This window comes from Somniosus microcephalus, chromosome 5, assembly GCF_052327205.1.
Source record: "Somniosus microcephalus isolate GS21.2 chromosome 5, FLI_Smic_1.0, whole genome shotgun sequence".
In the NCBI taxonomy this organism is placed as follows: Eukaryota; Metazoa; Chordata; class Chondrichthyes; order Squaliformes; family Somniosidae; genus Somniosus; species Somniosus microcephalus.
The window spans coordinates 297,570,975-297,590,015 of record NC_140991.1 but is presented as its reverse complement, the minus strand read 5'-3'; the positions used below and the strand labels follow the sequence as shown (position 1 = coordinate 297,590,015).

Sequence of the window (19,041 nt, the reverse complement as noted above, 5' to 3'; positions counted from 1 at the left end):
TTCCTGAAATTCAGAAAACTCTAACAATTTTTTCAAAATACGTTACTTGGATGAAAAATATTTTGTTTAGTTTTGTAAGTGATATCCGCAGGTCATTTTCAGTACCAGTAAAGGCATTTTAAGTAGAGCCATCACACATCAAGTTATGAAAGCACAAATATTCCACCTTGCATTTGTACTTGTTAATTTTCAAATGATTCTGTCTTTAGGCACTCACATTCAACAGCCCTAGACATCAATACAGAGCCATCGCAAAATGAGCAGATTATTTGGGATGATCCAACAGCCAGGGAAGAGAGAGCCAAGCTGGCCAACAACATGCAGTGGCCAGGCAGCCCCTCTCAGTACTCTGAGCAGTTTCAGAAAAGCACAGAGCAAGTGGAGGAAAAAACTGCCAAACACAAAGAGTCTTTAACTGATTCAGAACTGGCTGCGATAGGTATGCTAAATTAATCTCACGTGTACTTTAAACACTTTTGTGCTACAACTTTAACATTTTTTTCCCCAGAGTATAGATTTCTCGATGAAGTGTAATGCATTTTGAAATTAACTTGTTCTTACTTGTGCTCATGTTATTCAATAACTCTCTTATTCTCCTACTGTTTAAACATGCCAATGAATAGAAAATCCATAGAGCTGCTTGGCTTTGTAAGACTTTTCAGCCAGTTTTTAGTTTAAGTGGCCTCCCCTTCTATTTAATGCTTTCATAAATATTTGATTCATGCCAAGTATTGAATTCAGGAATTTCGATTCAAGTACAGGAAGGTCTTTTATAAGTAAAGGAAAGGAAAAGCATTAGCCAGTGACTCTGCATTGTACTTATTTCCTGGGGAAGGTTCCAAGATTTTTACCATGTCGAGTCGAATGAATGATCCCAAACAGTGCTGGTTAAACAAAGGAGAAATTCCAAGTAGTTCTTCTGCCTCAAGTTATACAAGCAGTCTGCCTATGGGATTATGTTTACTTCTGTGCAACAATTTGATCTTCACCAAACATGAAACCTCAGGAACTTTCAATCAGAAGAAGTGCAAATAGCAGGTTCTACCCTTTGACCTAATATCTGCTCAGGGCATCCGTGAAATCCCTTTTCATTATTGCAGCTCATTTGTGCTTCAGCACCTTGAGGTATATCGTTATTATTCATGTATACCTCTCATGGCAATGTGCACTGAGAGTCAGGACCAAGTGCCGTATTTAGGCCAAGCAGGGTTAGAGTGCAAGGTGGAGGAGGAAGCGAGGAGAGGGGAGGGGGCAGGGTGACAAAATGTTGGGGAGAATGGAAGGGGGAGAGATGGGGAACAACAGCAACTTGCATTTATATAGCACCTTTAATGTAGTAAAACGTTCCAAGGTGTTTCACAGTAGTGGAAGCAAACAAATATTGACACCTAGCTATAGGAGGAGACATTAGGACAGGTGACCAAACGCTTGGTCAAAGAGGTATGTTTTAAACCGAGGCTTAAAAGAGGAGAGAGAGGTGGAGAGACAAAGCGGTTTGGGGAGGGAATTCCAGAGCTTAGGGCCTAGAAGGCTGAAGGCACGGCCATCAATGGTGGAGCAAAGGAAGTGGGGAACGCATAAGAGGCCAGCGTTGGAGGACAGTAGAGTTCTGGGAGGGTTATAGGGCTGGAGAAGGTTACAGAGATAGGGAGGGGCAAGGCCATGGAGGGATTTGAACACGAGGATGAGAATTTTAAAGTCAAGGCGTTGGTGGATCGGGAGCCAATGTAGGCCAGCGATCACAGGGGTGATGGGTGAACGGGACTTGGTCAGAGTTAGGACATGGGCAGCAGAGTTTTGGGTGAGCTCTGGTGTATGGAGGGTGGAAGATGGGAAGCCATCCAAGAGAGCATTGGAATAGTCGAGCCCAGAGGTAACAAAAGTATGAATAAGTGTTTCAGTGGAAGATTTACTGAGGAAGGGGCTGAGATGGGCGACTTTACGGAAGTGGAAGTAGGCGGTCTTTGTGATTGAGAGGCAATGGGAGTCAGAAACTCAGTTCAGGTTCAAATAATGCGCCGAGATCGCGAACAGTCTGGTTCAGCCTCAGCCAGGGAGCGGGATGTTATCGGTGGCTAGGGAACGGAGTTCGGGGGATGCGGGGGTGGGGGGCTGGTGTACCAGGGCAGTTTTTGGTGCGCAATAGGGAGGGGGGAGGACTGGTATTCTAGGATATTGCTATCGGGTCTTATTTTGTTACTCTGTCCTTGGGCCGCTTTGGCTGTTTCCGGGGGTGTGGGGAGGGAGGGGGGAGAACGGTCCCGGCAGGTAAATGTCAAAGTTCGGCTTTGTTCGCACGATGTAACAGAGCCACATCACGACTGCCAGCAGGTGCTAGACTGTGCTGTGTCTTTCTGTGCCTGCTGAGGCAGCATTGGAAGTATGAACATTTGATTAGAGTTGGGTAGCAAGATTATGAATGATGAAGCTTGGATCTCCAGGCACACTTCGTAAAAATATTGTCACAGTCTTCAGTACTACTACATTCAAAGGGACCACAATGTGAGTAGTGTGTTAATGGCTCAAGGACAGTAAAAAAAAAAAGCATTTTGCAAGAAGAGGAAAATTTCAAGGGAGGGGTTTTGGGTTGCCGAGTTGACAAGGTGGGTTTTTGTGAATGGGGGAGGGAAGCCAGAATGTTCATCTAAGCTTATTTTTAGGTGCATTTAAGGGGAAGCTAGATAAACACATGAGGGAGAAAGCAATAGAAGGTTATGCTGATGAGGTTAGATGAAGAGGGGTGGGAGGAGGCTCGTGTGGAGCGCAAACACTGGCACTGACCAGTTGGGCGGAATGACCTATTTCTTTGCTGTACGTTCTATGTACTTATGTCAGGAATGGAAAGGTTGTCTCCTGTTCCACTTCTCAGGAGACATTGGTGGCAAGTGACTGCAAATGCAGTTAAATTATTTTTCTTTGTGATGTACTGATCTTTGAGTCTGCTTCCACCACCTCTTCAGGTAGTGCATTCCAGATCGTGACAACTCACTGGGTAAAAATGTATTCTCTTCATTTCGCCGCCCCCCCCCCCCCCCCCGGTTCTTTTGCCAATTATTTTAAATCTGTGTCCTCTAGTTACCAGAATCAGATTCAATAGTAACTTTCAAAAGGGAACTGGATCTCTACTTAAAGAGGTAAAATTTGCAGGGATATGAGGACAGCGCAGGGGAGTGGGACTAATTGGATAGCTCTTTCAGAGAGCCGGCATAGGCACTATGGGCCGAATAGCCTCCTTCTGTGCTGTATGATTATTGGAGGTCATTGAAGCAGGCTGTATAATCGAAACATAGAAACGGAAGTAGGCCATTCCGCCCCTCTAGCCTGTTCGGCCATTCATTTTAGATCATGGCTGGTCTGTACCTCAACTCCATTTACCTGCCTTTGTTCCAATATCCCTCAATACCCTTGCCCAACAAAAATCTATTGATTTTCACCTTCCATACCAGTGCTTCCGACATGTCTTCCTTTTTTCTCAACCGAGGATTCCCCTCTACTGTGGTTGAAACGGCCCTTGACCGTGTCCGTTCTATTTCCCGCACTTCTGCTCTCACCCCTTCCCCTCCCTCCCAGAACCATGATAGGGTTCCCCTTGTCCTCACCTTTCACCCCACCAGCCTCCACATTCAACGGCTCATCCTCCGCCATTTCCGCCACCTCCAACATGATCCCACCACCAAACACATCTTCCCCTCACCTCCCCTTTCAGCACTCCGAAGGGACCGCTCCCTCCGCGACACCCTGGTCCACTCCTCAATCACCCCCAACAGCCCTGCTCCTTCACCTGGCACCTTCCCGTGCAAGCGCAGGAGATGCAACACATGCCCTTTTACCTCCTCCCTTCCCACTGTCCGGGACCCCAAACACCCCTTCCAGGTGAAACAGCGATTTACTTGTACTTCTTGCAATTTAATATACAGGAAACTTTTTTAAATCCGGGACCGACGTGGTGCCGGTTCATCAAAAATTCCGGATAACCGAGCGCTATAGTAAAAGATACGGAGAGCTGAGAGCTCCGTATAAAGCAACAAACCCTGTTGCTTAGCAACAGGTTCAGAACAATGGCCACAAGTTCCAAGTGTCTCTGTAGCTTAGCAACAGCTGCAGCCACACCCTTGCAAAGCAACAGATCGAGGAAGGCAAGTAATATGAAGTATGAATCTACTCCTGAATTTTGCCGGTTAACCGAGATTTCCAGTTATTTAGGTGCCGGTAAATCGAAAGTTTCCTGTATTGTATTTGCTGCTCACGATGCGGTCTCCTCTACATTGGGGAGACCAAACGCAGATTAGGCGACCGCTTTGCGGAACACCTCCGTTCAGTCCGTAAGGGTGACCCTGAGCTTCCGGTCGCCTGTCACTTTAATTCTCCGCTTCACTCCCTCTCTGATCTCTCTGTCCTCGGCCTAATACATTGTTCTAATGAAGCTCAACGTAAGCTCGAGGAACAGCACCTCATCTTTCGATTAGGCACTTTACAGCCTGCTGGAGTCAACATGGAGTTCAACAATTTCAGATAATAATCCCTGCCCCCATTTTTCATGCAGTATGATTTTGCCATTCCCATTTGCAACATTTTCACAGCATGTTCTTTCAATTCCTTCCTCTCCTCCTAAACCCCTCCCCCGCTGTCTCTGCACCTGCTTAATATCTGCTACATCTCCAGCTTTTTCCAGTTCTGATGAAGGGTCCCAGACCTGAAACATTAACTCTGTTTCTCTCTCCACGGATGCTGCCTGGCCTGCTGAGTATTTCCAGCATTTTCTGTTGTTATTTCAGATTTCCAGCATCCGCAGTATTTTGCCATTATAAAAATCTGTTGATCTCAGTCTTAAAAATTTAAATTAACCCAGCATCCATAGCCTTTCAGGGAGCAAATTCCATATTTCCAAAACTTTTTTGTGTGGGGGGTAAAAAGTGTTTCCTGATTTCAGTTAAATGGCCGAAATTTAACTTTAAGATTATGCCCTCTTGTTCTGGATTCCCCCACCAGAGGAAATAGTTTTGCTCTCCCCTATCAGATCCCTTTATTATTGTAAACACCTCGATTAGCTCACCCCTCAAACATCTAAACTCAAGGGAATACAAGCCAAGTTTACACTTCATAATTTAAGCCTTTAAGGCCTGGTATAATTCTGGTGAATCTGCCCTGTACCCTACCAAGACCAATATACAGGAAACTCTTTGGTATCCGGCACCGACGGGACTGGGATGGTGCCGGTTGATTAAAAATTCTGGATAACGGAGAGATATCTACCGAGGCTATTTTTAACAAACAAAAATAAAAAAAATCAAGAAATGTGCAGTATAATTGGGTACTCACCTACAGAATGTTGTGTTAAGTGGATGTTGGAAGATGCTTGATTAAGTACAGTAATGCCAGTTGAGGGTAATCCATAACTCTTTAATTACTTAACAGTAGAACAAAACTTATAAACAACTGTATACTTGTAGTTTTCAGAGTGAGAATTTTGCCGGTTATTAGAGAATTCTGGATATTTAGGTGCCGTTTAAACGAGAGTTTCCTGTATCTTCCCTGAAGTTCGATGCCCAAAATCGAATGTACTAGTCTAGATGGAGTCCAACCAAGCATAAACTGAAGCATCACTGCCTCACGTTTGAATTGCAACCCCCTTGCAAAATAAAGGCCAACGTGCCATTAGTTTTTTTTTGAGTGCTTTGGATTGAAAAGACACATGGATAAATCATTGGGGTTGATCTATGAAAAAGGGATGGGCTTATTTTTTGGGGCTTTTTCCTCTTGATTAAAAATTCTTGTATTCTCTTTCTGAAATATTCAAGCTCATTTGCTAGGCCATCTGATCCGGGACGGGGAAGTTTCTTTCCACCTTCTGTCTGCTTTACCTCTTGTATTCAGGCTGAGGGTTTCTTTGGAGCTGCCCCTGCTCCCCCGTCATAACTTAGTTGGAAGTTTCCATAAGTTCAGCTAGAGGAGACTGCAATAATCTTGGTGATTCCATCAAGCGTTTATCAGCCATTCTGATTCCTATACTTGTTTCATATTAAGATTACATAGGTCACTGTGCTCCTCAAACAAATTAGCTGTGCTGAGCATTTATTTTTAATTGTAAATGTCTTAACATCATAAGGCTGGGTAGAGAAAAAAAGACTTGCATTTATACAGCGCCTTTCACGACCACTGGCCGTCCCAAAGTGCTTTACAGCCAATTAAGTACTTTTGAAATATAGTCACTGTTTTAAGGTAGAGTCAGGATAATTAACATAATCAATGTATCCTTATGCATTTACAATCTACTTACTCAGGGTCTAAAGTGTAAATTCAGCAAAGCCATGCTCTTGGCGCAGAGCTTTACTCGCTGGGAAAGTGAATCAGAGAATCGGGCGTGGGGATTATCGTGCTTCATCCCAGATTTTTTTGATGACGGATTTTAATAACTGAATGATCAGGCATGCTGACCTCTGTGGCCAATTCTTCAGTCCGCACTCCTGACGATCAAAGCTTCACACCTGGAGCATGGCCTCACTTATTCGCTCTCTCAGAGTTCCATGTGGCCTTTGTTGCAGTCTGGTCAATGGTGCCACCACTGTGACTGAAATCAGCTAACTCGGCATAGGCCACAGACCCAAACCTTTTAGTTTTCTAAGACTCAAGACACTCACTGGTTAAATTTGCTGAGCAGTCGAGGAGCCAGGTAAACTCATTTACAAGAATTGTTGTAACTGAGTACTGGAATGTATCTCATATATTCTTCAGTAAATTTCAATCTACCAGAAAAAATTGAAGACCCATTCTAGCGGTGCTATTGGTACATCATTGTCCAGTATGTAACAGTCTGCGGGCCAGCTGTGTGAAGCAATTTTCAGGTTTCATGTTGTAGTCACAATTTATAGTCATAAACACTTTAGCTTTCCAAGTTAGCCTCAGTATACAGGTCAACTATCCCTTATCCGCAATTCCGAAAATCGAAAAGCTCTGAAAACCGAAAGTTCTTTCGTGGAGCGTCTCTCGGTATTTCCAGTGTAAAAGCTTGAGCAGCTTGCACGGGAGTTTGCAGATTACTGCGTGGCCGTGTGCAACTTTGAGGAAACATTGCTGTTAACTATTTCTTTATAGTAATCTGGTTACCTAGCCAGGTTTGCATCCATCACTAGTGGTGTAGTTGTAGGGTAAACCCGACGGCCGCCTCTTGTCCATTTATAAGCATTATTATCCGTTCTGAAATCTGAAAAATTCCGAATTCCGAAAAACATCTGGCCCCAAGGGTTTCAGATAAGGGATAGTGCACCTATATTAGTCTTGAGCTCAATTTTCTGTACTGCTGTACTTCATAATGCATTTATGTGTGGCAGTTAAATGAGGCCATTTTACCCCATTCCTACTCCCAGCTCACTCGATTATATGTGTCTGCTTCCTCATTATTGAATTTTTGTCTCTTTTGAAAAGAACTGAAGCACAGTTTCAGAACAAGGTCCTGTATACAATGGGGGTTGAGGGAGGTCCACATGATCACAATGGGTCCCTTGTTCTTAATAATATTTATAAGCGTTGTGAAACTTGAACTGTATTCAAAAACTGAGGAAGGTTATATATACAAACTGTAAACTAACACTGAAAAGATTGTGTGTAACATGCACTTTTTTTAGTACGGTAACACACAACAACCTCTGATATTAATTCTACTTGTGTAATAGAAATTCCGCAGTGTCTCACCGTAACGAACCATGACGTTCCAGTAAAGGATGATCACCTCACGCCTACACCTCAAGCTCCCAGTATAGCATTTCCACTGGCAAAACCTCCTGTGGCACCACAGCCCAAAGAACAGGTTTGGAAAACATTTTTGATTTATTGTAACAGGGTCCCAGACCTGAAACGTTAACTCTGTTTCTCTCTCCACGGATGCTGCCTGGCCTGCTGAGTATTTCCAGCATTTTCTGTTGTTATTTAAGAAAATGTATGTATGTGTTATATTGAGGGCGGGGAGGTGGTGCAGTGTGTCAGGGTACAGATGAGTGAGGGAGGAAAAACCCAGGAGGATTAGGCTGAGGTTCATGTAAATCATCCAACCGCAAGAATATTACTGTATCTGAAATAAATTACTGTATTTGAAATTGAATCTAAACCAATTATAAATTGTTTTTAATTTTAAACCTTTGTTGAAGTTCCTCTTTCATTTATCCTTGACATAGCATTCAATCCCCACATTTCAACAGATTTAAAGTATCATTAGAAGCCCTTTCATGTACCATTTCGCAGGACTTTTCTCCTCTTGTCTGCAAACAGTAACCCTTGTTTTTTTTTCTTTGCTCGGTTGTGGCGAAAGGTTCGTCGAGGTTTTGTGTTTGAATTTGGTATTTCCGTTCACCTTTCCTGCTTTTTAACCTTTAGTCTTCAAATGTATTTTTTAAATTTGTCTCAACGTAAAGGAATAAAGAAAATGATTTTAAAGCTACTCAGATAGAGAAACTTTCCCCAAGCCATTGAGATGTATTCCAGTCCTATTAAATTATGGAAATGTCATTTACTGAAATCAGGGTTAAATAATAATGTTGATCTAAATGATTTGACGAATTGAGTAGTGTAGATTGTGGAATCTAATGTTAAATTGATATCTTGGAATTCATGCTCAATTACCTACCCTTCTCCTTCCCCCAAAGGAGGTTTAACTTGAGCAAATAAAAGTAGCTAGGGGAAGAACACATGATTCCTTCTCTCAAATCTCTTTGACATGTGCATTCTTCTGATTTTTGTCATTAATGTGCCTTGCCACCATGGCACTTGAAACCAAATCTTCATTTGAACAATGACCTCTACTATATCTGAAGTTGTGTAATCTATCTTTTTTTTTTCAAAAAGGAAAAACAACATTTTGCATGGTATTTTCTTCCTCCTCCCTGGGCATTTCCTCTGCCCTTTCATTTTCTGTGACTGCTGTTCTGGTGCAGGGAGGCATGTGAGAGTGGCTAAGGTTGACCTGTCCATCCTCTCAACTGCGTTTTCTTTTCCCCACTCTCCTGTATGATTCTGCTAATCTTAACAACTGCAGCACCACCAGAGGTTGAAAACAGAGGCTGAACCTCAAATCAGTCCAAAGCCATGAGACCTGTTCTGACGTCTCAGTCCAAAGATTCCTAAATCCCATGGAAGATGAAAAGCAAAGTATGTCTTGCTGTGTTTCTGTTTAAGTTATCTACAGTAACTGAATGTGGTGATGTTTTGCTGTGACTTCCAGGTTGCTGTTGGTAAGAGTAATACTAAAGAAGCCCAGATTCAGCGCAGATTCCAGCTATCCTCACTGAACCCTCAGGAGCGGATCGACTACTGCCATCTTATTGAGGAGTTAGGTGTGGTGTTTTTATTGGAATGTGTTGGCTGTCATTTATTAACCCATGTCCTTCCAAGTGACGATGAATTTTGTCCTGGATAATGGTCTCTAGAAATTTCCAAACCACCATCTTTGGGCTGACTGGCCTATAGTTACCAGGTTTATCCCAATTCCCCCTTTTTTGAACAGGGGTGTAATATTTGCAACCCTGCAATCCACTGGCAGCACTCCCATATTCAAGGTGGATTGAAAGACTGTGGCCAGAGCCTCTGCTATTTTCAGCAACCTAGGATGCATCCAATCCAGACTGGGTGACTTTTCTACTTTGAGCGCTGACAACCTTCTATGTACCTCATCTTTATCTATTTTTATCCTATCCAATTTCTCTATCCCCTCCTTTACCATGTCATTGGCAGCATCCTCTTCTTTTGTGAAGGCAGATGCAAAGTATTCATCTCCAGGCCTCACCTAAGCATATCCCTGTACTTCTCCAGCATTTCTCCACGTTTGAACATCTTGTTTGCTATCCCTTCTTTCCTTCAAAATCCTCATGAGTCCTCACTGAGTCAACATTAACCGACTTCTTAATCTCTTCTTGGCCCAGCTCCTGGTTACCCAACCTCCTCCTCTTGGCTGATTCTACGATATTGTCCCTCTCTCGTCCCCCTCTCTATCTTATGGTGCTGTCCTGACCTGTTTCAAAACTTCCATTATCAACCTCCTTAAACAGCCCACCCTTGATTTCCTCTAGCTACCACTTTATCTCCAACTCACCCTTTCGTTCCAAGGTCCTCGAATGAATCATTGCCACCCATCAACAGCCACATCTCTTTCACAGCTCTTATTCAGATCCCTCTAATCCAATTTCTGACCCATTATAAGCTACATCCTGTTATGGCTTGCTTTCCATTCTCCTACTCTTTGACCTCTCTACTGCCTTCGACTCTGTTGGCATTTACATTCTCCTCCAACACCTCTCCTCCGCAGACTAGCTGCAGCAAGGTTCCACCTCCTTTGTGGTGTCCCAGATCTTCATTCCCACCTATTAACCTTTGCATATGATCCCTTAGCAATGCCACCTATAAACATGGTATCAACTTGCACATGATCACTGATAACACCCAACTCTCCCTCTCTGCAGCTGCCATTGACTCCGAGACTTTTACTATACTTTATAGCTGCCTACCTACCATCAAGCCCAGAATTAGTTGAAATCCAGTTTGATATCTGCAAAACTGGAGCCATCCTTTTCACTCTCTGCCAGCACCAACAAGTGCTAGCTTGGCGTGCTGTTCAACCCTGAGCTGTATTTTTCCACCTCCAGTATTGACTGCTTCTACCATTTTTATGCCTCACAGCTACCAAAACTCTAATCCAAATCTTTATTATGTCAAGGATTGACTTCCCAAATGGACGCCTCACTTGCCTTCCCACCTCCACAAACCAACTAATCCAACATTTTGTGACCTCTCTCCTGCCTTATATATCCAACACCCCTTTCCTTCCCAAGTTCCTCTGGTTCCCTGTGCCCCAGTAAATTGACCTCGGGATCCTCATCTTCACATTCCTCCACAGCCTTGCTGAACCCTATCTGAGTGATGTTCTCCAACTCTAACTTGACCCTCCACTCCTTAGACTTCAGATTACTACTTGATCCTTCTGCTCCACCAGAGAAGGGTGGTCATTCAGTCATTGCACCCTTGTCCTTCAGAGTTCGCTCCTAGAATCACTTTGCCTTGCTACCTAATTCCCTGCTATCAGAAGCCTCCAAAAACCATCTCTTCCTCTTTTTCTGATTAAAATCCATCTCGGCCATGAAAAAAGAAAAGAAAGTCTTGCATTTATATAGCGCCTTTCACAACCTCAGGACGTCTCAATGCGCCTTACAGCCATTGAAGTACTTTTTGAAGTGTAGATGCTTTTGTAATGTAGGAAACGCAGCAGCCAATCTGTGCACAGCAAAGTCCCACAAACAGCAATGTGATAATGACCAGATAATCTGTTTTTAGTGATGCTGGTTGAGGGATAAACATTTTTCAGGACACTGGGGAGAGCACCCCTGCTCTTCTTTGAATAGTGCCATAGGACCTTTTACGTCCACCTGAGAGAGCAGACGGGGGCCTCGGTTTAACATTTCATCTGAAAGACGGCACCCCCGACAGTGCAGCTCTCCCTCAGTACTGCACTGGCGTGTCCGCCTAGATTTTGTGCTCAAATGTTTGGAGTGGGGCTTGAACCCACAACCTTCTGACTCAAGAGGCGAGAGTGCTACCCACTGAGTCACTGCTGACGTACCATGACATGAGCACTATAAAGTGTTACTGACTAAAGCTGGGGTGCCGGCAGCCCTGCAGTACCTCTCCAAAGTGGTCATTCTTCATATCACGACAGTGAGTGTTAGCAGGCCTCTGGACCTTAGGGGACATCACAACCGAGACCATTCCTGTACACGCATGAGCATGTTCTAGTACAGGACATTGAATATTGATCAGGCACTGAAGGCAGGACCACTGTAGCCAGTTGTAGTTCCTCTAATGAGATCTGTTAATTCAGCACAGACCAGGGATGGATGCTGGGATCCTGCTGCTATGACTTAGTACCGTACTGGGTGGTGCGATATATAATGGTGTGTGGTATTTATGCACTAAGTCATTAACAGAGGCAATTCTATACTGTTTGTTTCATTTTAAGAAAGGCTCCAAAATCCACAGGCTATGATCCTGATGTAACCTTTGGGATCGTGCCCGTATGCGCTCTAGCATTGTCCCTACTGGAGTTTGCGGGGCCAGCAGGAGGACACTTCATTCACATGGGGCCAGTGGGCACACATGCCATTACAGGCACATCTCTGGTGCCAGCCTGCAGCCATAAAATCTGCAGCCTGGCTACCACTAGGGGTTGGGTAGATTGTCCAAGCAATGTCCCTGAGACTCTATCTATCTCCCCTTTCGTCCCCTGTGCAAAGGGGCCGATGCAATGAATATTTTTTTTAATGCATTACTTTGGGGGTCGACGTTGTTGACCCCTAGGTGGGGCCTACTTCTGCCCATCAGGTAGCCGGTATGCCTCATAACACATTGTATACTGGCCACCCGTCCTGTTGCCAATCATGACATAGACAGGGAAGCAGGAACTCCCAGCGTAGGGAGGGGCCACCTCTTGATGTTATTGACGTTGTAAGGGACGGGCAGAGGTTCTGTCCCTTATAAGGCTGACTGGGAAATCCCAATACCAGTGGGGAGTCAGGACCTGGCGCAATGATAGTCCAGCGGAACCAGCTGAGGAAATTCAAATTTAAACCCAAACTCTCTTGCATCCAGCGCAGGTTCATTTATGGAAGTAAGTTGATCAAGTTTGAGTTAACCGATTCGTAATTATCTCCTGTTTGAGATAATTGGTTAGAATTAGAAACCGGGGATAGATGGGTATTGTGTGGGCATTACTGATCAGGGCTCTGGCTATGTTACAATCTCTGACTATATGGAGTCCAAAGATGGTTCAGATCAAAGATTAACGTGGGCTTAATTAGAAATTAGACTACCAGCATTTAGACTAAAAGTCAGCGGGGGAGAAATTCAGTTGTTAGCGCCTTAAGAGGGCGATAAGTGGGGCGCAAAGCGGCTAGCGCCCGGGCGCGGCAAGACCTGCGCCTCTCGTGACATTGAGAGGCCATTTAGCGGCAGCGCAAAACCGCAACGCCCGCTCAGCTGCGCGCGCAGATCCTGACGTCATTTCATGGTGCAACGCCCTGGGGGCGCCCCGAACCGGAAATTCAGTGGCGCCCCCCTTTCCACCTGGCGCTCCCAGCAACTGGTTGACTGGAACGGTTCCCAGTCGCTGTGGGGCTGGGGGGGCGCTATTTAAAGGGGGCTCTTCCTGGCTTCTTAGTGGTAGCCATTTTTGCACCACTCCTTCTGTGAGAGAGGGAGAGAGAGCTTCACCCTCCTCAGACCCTTCCCCCCTGCTCCCTTCCAGGGAAGACGTGTCCCCATTATGGTCATGGGCTGCCTCGGCTGAGGGTGGCACTGATGGTTCGGCTTCCTCTTCCTCCTCGCCTTCAGAATCACTCACAGTGGCAGCTTGAGGGCCCGCCTCCTCACCTGGCGAATCAGCATCTGAAAGCAGGGAGGTACAAGAGTTGCTTTAGCGTGAGGACAGGGCAGCAGCGAGGGAGGCATGAGTGCTGCGATGCACTCTATTGGTTCGATAGTGGCAAAGGATGCTGGTGTGAGGCACAAGTGGAAGGAGAGAGGTCAAAAAGGTGATGACCTTACCATTGCTGTCCAGAACGGGGTTGGCATCTCCAGTGGCGACGGGGCCAATCATCCGGACTGCCATAATCCGCTCCTCTCGCTGCTCCAGATCACTGAGGTCTTTAAGGTCAGGCCGGCCTCCCCCGGTCCGTTGCTGCTGCCTCCTATTGTGGGCCAGCTTGCCCTGCAAGAGAAAGGACGGGCTCTGAGTACAGTGTGAAGCCCTGATCTTGGCTGCACTGCCTCCCATGGTCGAATAGCTCTTAGTGTGTAAAGTGGTGAATGTGCATGTGAGTTTCATGAAAGGCCCATAGGTGTTGGATGAGGGCTGGGCATTGGGGCTTTCAGGACCCTTTGGCCATAAAGTGAGGTGCACATGTAGGGATGAAGAGGATACTGAAAAGGGTACTCGCCCTGACAACCCGAGTAAGGTCGTTGAACTTCTTCCTGCATTGCACAGGGGTCCTAGGTACCATGCTGCTGGAGGTCACTCTGTGCCACCTCCCTCCAAGCTTTTCGATATTCGTTGGGCAGCAGCCTCCTGCCATTGTCTGGAAACAGAATAAATCGCCTGCGCTCCACTGCGCCAACCAGAACCTTCAGGGCCCCCTCACTGAACCGCTGCGCTCGCTCCCTGGCCCTCGCCATGGTCGTAGGCGTTACAATGTCGCAGCAGCTCTGTCCAGGCCAAGAATCGGGGCTCCAATGTGCAGGACGTGGCTGCAGTCCAAATCGACCCTCCCCCTTTAAGAGCTGACCGGCGCCAGCGTGTCTGCCTGCAATCACTAACTGGCCGCACCTGCGCTGCGCCCGCCCTCGGTGGTAGCGCCTCGCTTCTCCGGCTTAGCGCCTTAGGACAGTCGTGCAGCGCCTGCTTTAGCGCTCCAAGCACCTCTTGGGGCGAAGCAGGTCAATTTCGCTGAAGGTGGCGATAATTTGCGCCGCTCGACTATAACGCCCCAAACGTGGCGATACTGAATTTCTAGGCCAGCATTTCTTAGATTCATAAACATCAGATTAATTTAAATCATCTGTTTATTCAGATTTAAGTCTGAAATAACATTCGTGTAAATGAGGTTGAATAATTGTCTTGGAAGCAAACAATAGGAAGCCCGTGCAAATTGGTGACATTGATGTGGAGTTGAGTGTAGGCCGACCAAATGAGTATTTAAAGAGGACATCAAGATAACACAAATTTTGTTTGCATGCTTTATAAAACATTGGACTAGTAAACCTTTGGTACAGGAAACCCAATCCAGACAGAACATTTATGTGCTGTAACTGTGGAAATTCTATGGTGTTAAAAAGATGAACTTATCATTGTCATTAGCAGTACATATGTCTTCAAAGTCAATGATTTGACCATTTATCGAGAAAAGTGTGGAATTTGATTTTTTTTTTAGGTGCAGTGGTACTAGACAGACAGTGCTTTGACCCTTCCTGTACACACATCATTGTTGGGCAGCCATTGCGTAATGAAAAGTACTTGGCCTCTATGGCAGCTGGAAAGTGGGTTCTTCATCGGTCCTATTTGGAGGCATGCAGAGCTGCTGACAAATTTATCCAGGTTATGTATTCTCAGCAAACTATCTCCACTAAAAGCAATGCATAAGAACTGCTTTTGTGTTATTCAGATATAAACTGTTATTTGCAAAATGCATTCATGAAATAAAATCTGCATTCTGTTTCATTTGCATTCCTTCATATGCCACTAGCCTAATCTATACGAGAGATGTGTGAAAACTGATGTTCCTGTAAGATATATTTTTGTCCATAAAGTTATGATGTTGAGACCTCTTTCCTACTATGTTCCCTCTCTGTACAATTTTTTGTACTTTTTGGCCAGTGTCAGTTCTACTTGTTGCCAGCTCAGATTACAGCCTCAGTAAAATAGTCATGTTAAATCGAATTGATTTTTTATTTTTATTTTGGGAGAAAGATCTCTCGAGCCAAGAAAGCAAAAGGTTTAAATTCTGCTTCTTGCTCCCTGCCTGTTATTCAGGTAGTATATCCAGGACACTGGTCTGTGACCACGGACCTATGAACCATGTTTCCATATGGCCGTAACATATTCTCCTCAAACCTGCTTAAGCGTACAGGATTCACGGAATAAATTACCAGTTGTGGTAAACCACTGTTTGTATTCCTGTTTGTCCTGTTTGTATTCCACTGTGTACATGCCTGGACATGCCTCGGCTGACTCCTCCCACAGGTCCTAGTATAAAGGTGACTGCTCCCCAGCCCTTAGTATCATGGACCGGTCGACCACGCGAGGCAGACCTCCATTCTGTTGTTAATAAAAGCCTTTAGTTACTCTTCTAACTCTCAGTCTTTTATGAGTAATTGATAGCGCATCACCAGTGTACTGGCTCAGATTCTTGACCGATGTTTCCAGTCTTACGTTTGCAGCACCCTTTGTGTGTTCCCTTTTTATCAGCCTGATTTCCAAGAATATAGCAAAACAAATCCAGGTAGACAAACTGGTTAGCTCTTAGCAGCAGAAACATTCTCCATCCTCCTCCAGATTTTCCTTGTAGATTGGCACCCTACATGGAGAAACCTCCACGTGAAGGCCAAGCTCTAGAAAGGGTCAGATGAATGATTCTTGCATGTGCGCATGATTCCCAGAAAATACTCTGTTCTTGAAGTTCAAGATGCAAAAATGGAAAATCTTGCCGCACGTTGTTTAGTTTTACTCTGTGATAGCCATTCTTTCAACCTTTTTTAGTTCTCCCGAGTCTGCCCCTATTGGCATGCGGCCTGCTAGCACAGTGGGAGGACATAAACATACTGTGCTTAGTATCAAGCCTTCTAAATTGAATCATTAAAATCCACCTTATTTACTGCTTGGAATCTTAATCTTAAATTCCACAAAACAGCGTGCTGCCTTTCCAGCTGATTTTGTTTGCTTGTAACATTTTCTGTTTGGTGCTGAGGAATGGAACAAAATTTCTACATTTTGGGCATCCGATGTCAGAAATAAACACCGCCAGATGAGGATTAGCAAAGTTAAGTGGAATATAAAGCTCCCTTTACTCGGAACTGTGAACACTTATGCAAATGTTATCACTTGCTGAATTGTAACCAGTTTTGTGTGGTGAGCTCATACTCAGGTAACCAGGCTCATTTCATATAATAGCTGGCAAGGAGAGAGGGCAGCATCAGTCTTGGCTGGGCTGGATTAAAACTAAGCTCAAGAAGTGAAAGGACAGTGCCTTAACTCACTGCACCATCCAGTCCCCACCCTTAAAGTTCCTTAATCTCATAAAGGTCATACTGCAAGATGTCGTTTCATTGTGAGCAGTGAGCTCTTGGTATACAAAGCCTCTTTTATATGGCATGAGAATGTTCTATTCTTGGGCCTGACTTATAATTACTCCTAGATTGCCTTTGAATTTCAAATCTCCCAATCTCTCACTAGTCTTAGAATAAAAGGTTTCTTGGTTCCAAAAAATCATTTATTTCTTACAGTAATAAAATGTCAGGTAAAGCTTACAGAGGTCCCTTGTTAACAACGCTGTATAATGTATTTTACTTTGATGTCATTTGGCAGCGGAAGAATTGCTGGGTAAAGACAGAACTCATTGCATCAGACCTCTCCTTATTAAAAGTCTTTATTTGTCTCTGTTCAGTGCTGTGCCTCAGTAACCTTCCTCATGGGAGGAGCTGGCTATTGTTTTCAGAACAGTGCCCAATCTCTCTTACAGTATTGAGATTTTGATACTGTCAAGGGGCGCTTTCCAACTATGGATGGTCACCGCCTGAGTCTTCGTTGTTTTTCCACCAAGTGTAATGTCGAGGTTTGCAAGGACCGTCTCAAACTTTTTAAATAACTGCCATATAACACCCAAAAACATCAATGATAAGATCACTCTGCTTAACCCCAGGTGTGAATCATGAGAGTCTGGGTTACACTAGGAAAATTTGTAAGCAGAAGTACTTTGTGGGATCTTGTTTTCATTTTCATTATTTTTGAATATGTTCTAATTCGGTTATTTTCATTCCTGCTCTACTATATGCGTAAAGCAGCTGTTGGCCAGGACCCTAGCTTCCTCACCTTCCTAATCATCTGCTCCTGCCACCCCTTGTCCTTTCCCCACTTCTCCTACCCCGAACCTTCACTTTAGCCCTTCCTGCTGTTCTCTACTTCTGAATTCATCTGCATAGCCCCTGGCTCCTGTTGCTCAGAGACAGGCCCACTGCTTCCCTTTGTTTCAGCCTAGGTATCCTTTAACATGTCTGTCAAAGTACATCACTGGTCTTGCCCTACCAACCAATAATATTGTCCTCTCCCAGCAGTTTCTCTGCCTGCCTCACTCCTCTGGTTCACCACTTTCCTTTCCATTTCCCCCCTCTCTTCCTTCTACCCTTTCTCCAAAGTTTATTCAAGTCTCCCTCATCTTGCTCTGTCCCATCAATTAAATCCCATTTGACCCACCCTCCTCCCTTAGCATTGCCCTTCACTAATAGGACCCTTATTATTCACGACCTTATTGCAGAGGAGTGTGTTGATACGCTCAGCCTCGGAAAGACTTGGCATTGAGTGTGATCCCCAAACACGCCCAAGTTTCTTGTTCCACTGCATCACCCATTCAAACTGCTGATGTGATGGCGTGACTATCATCTCCAAATCCCATCTTGGCTTTTTAGGCTACACTTCCAGCCCTTTCTTTACTTTTAAATACTTTGCCCTTTGCTCAAACACTCCTTTTAAAATCCCCCTCTGCTCCCACATCCATTCCGTGCTGCCATTTCCTCCCTCCTGTCAGCCCTCAGTCTTTGCATCAAGTGACTTATTTTCAATGATTTCAACATCTAAACCAGGGGTTATCAAACTCAGCTTACACGATGGGCCTGATATGACATCCTGGGTCTTGGCGTGGGCCACATTTAGCAAAAGTTATTTGGATATACTGGCTTAGAAATTGGTACCCGCTTCTCCTAGTTTTTTTTTGAGGCGTAAAATGGGTGTAATGTATAATAATTTCTGGGTGCGAGGTCTTGCACCTACTGGCATATTAGTCCTCACTGTTTTTAGGCATCCCTGGCGGTCGCCAGAAATCAACATTGGATCAATTTAAATCTGCAAAGAAGGGTCCTGTGCCTGTTTTAGGAGCCTTCTGCAAAATGCGTAAAAACTCGGTGGAGCATGTGCCACGGAAGCTCCATCTTGTTTTCCCAGTTCTACAGTGGTCCTTAAAGGGACTGCTGGAGGGTGCTAAAGAAATGGTCGGGACAGTTTTTTTTACTTCCCTTTCTGTGGAGCATGGAGGAACAGGAGTGCTCATCCCAACTCCACAGCACAACTATGGATCACTGCCAGCCGGACTCGGCGCTCCTGCATCTCCTCCATGTAGTGGAGCTTGTGAGGCTCCCTGAGCGCACCGAGAATCCTCAGTCTCTGTCCCCTTGTTCCCCACCAGTGGGAACAATCTTTCACATTTTATCACAGTATGGTCCCCAGGTTTCACTCGCCCCTGCCTG

The 19,041-nt window shown here is 44.9% G+C and overlaps 1 protein-coding gene across 2 annotated transcripts in view; it reads left to right on the top strand.

Annotated features, from left to right (window-relative positions):
• Positions 1-19,041, top strand: part of topbp1 (DNA topoisomerase II binding protein 1) — a 121,321-nt gene that overhangs the window by 87,366 nt on the left and 14,914 nt on the right. Inside the window, exons 21-24 of one of the 2 annotated variants that reach the window (XM_085989196.1) lie at positions 210-439; positions 7,671-7,804; positions 9,212-9,323; positions 14,961-15,124. In XM_085989196.1, the coding sequence (XP_085845322.1) occupies positions 210-439; positions 7,671-7,804; positions 9,212-9,323; positions 14,961-15,124 (640 nt within the window). Of the gene's footprint in view, positions 1-209; positions 440-7,670; positions 7,805-9,211; positions 9,324-14,960; positions 15,125-19,041 lie in introns of those variants that run through there. The other variant, XM_085989197.1, reaches the window with a different exon arrangement.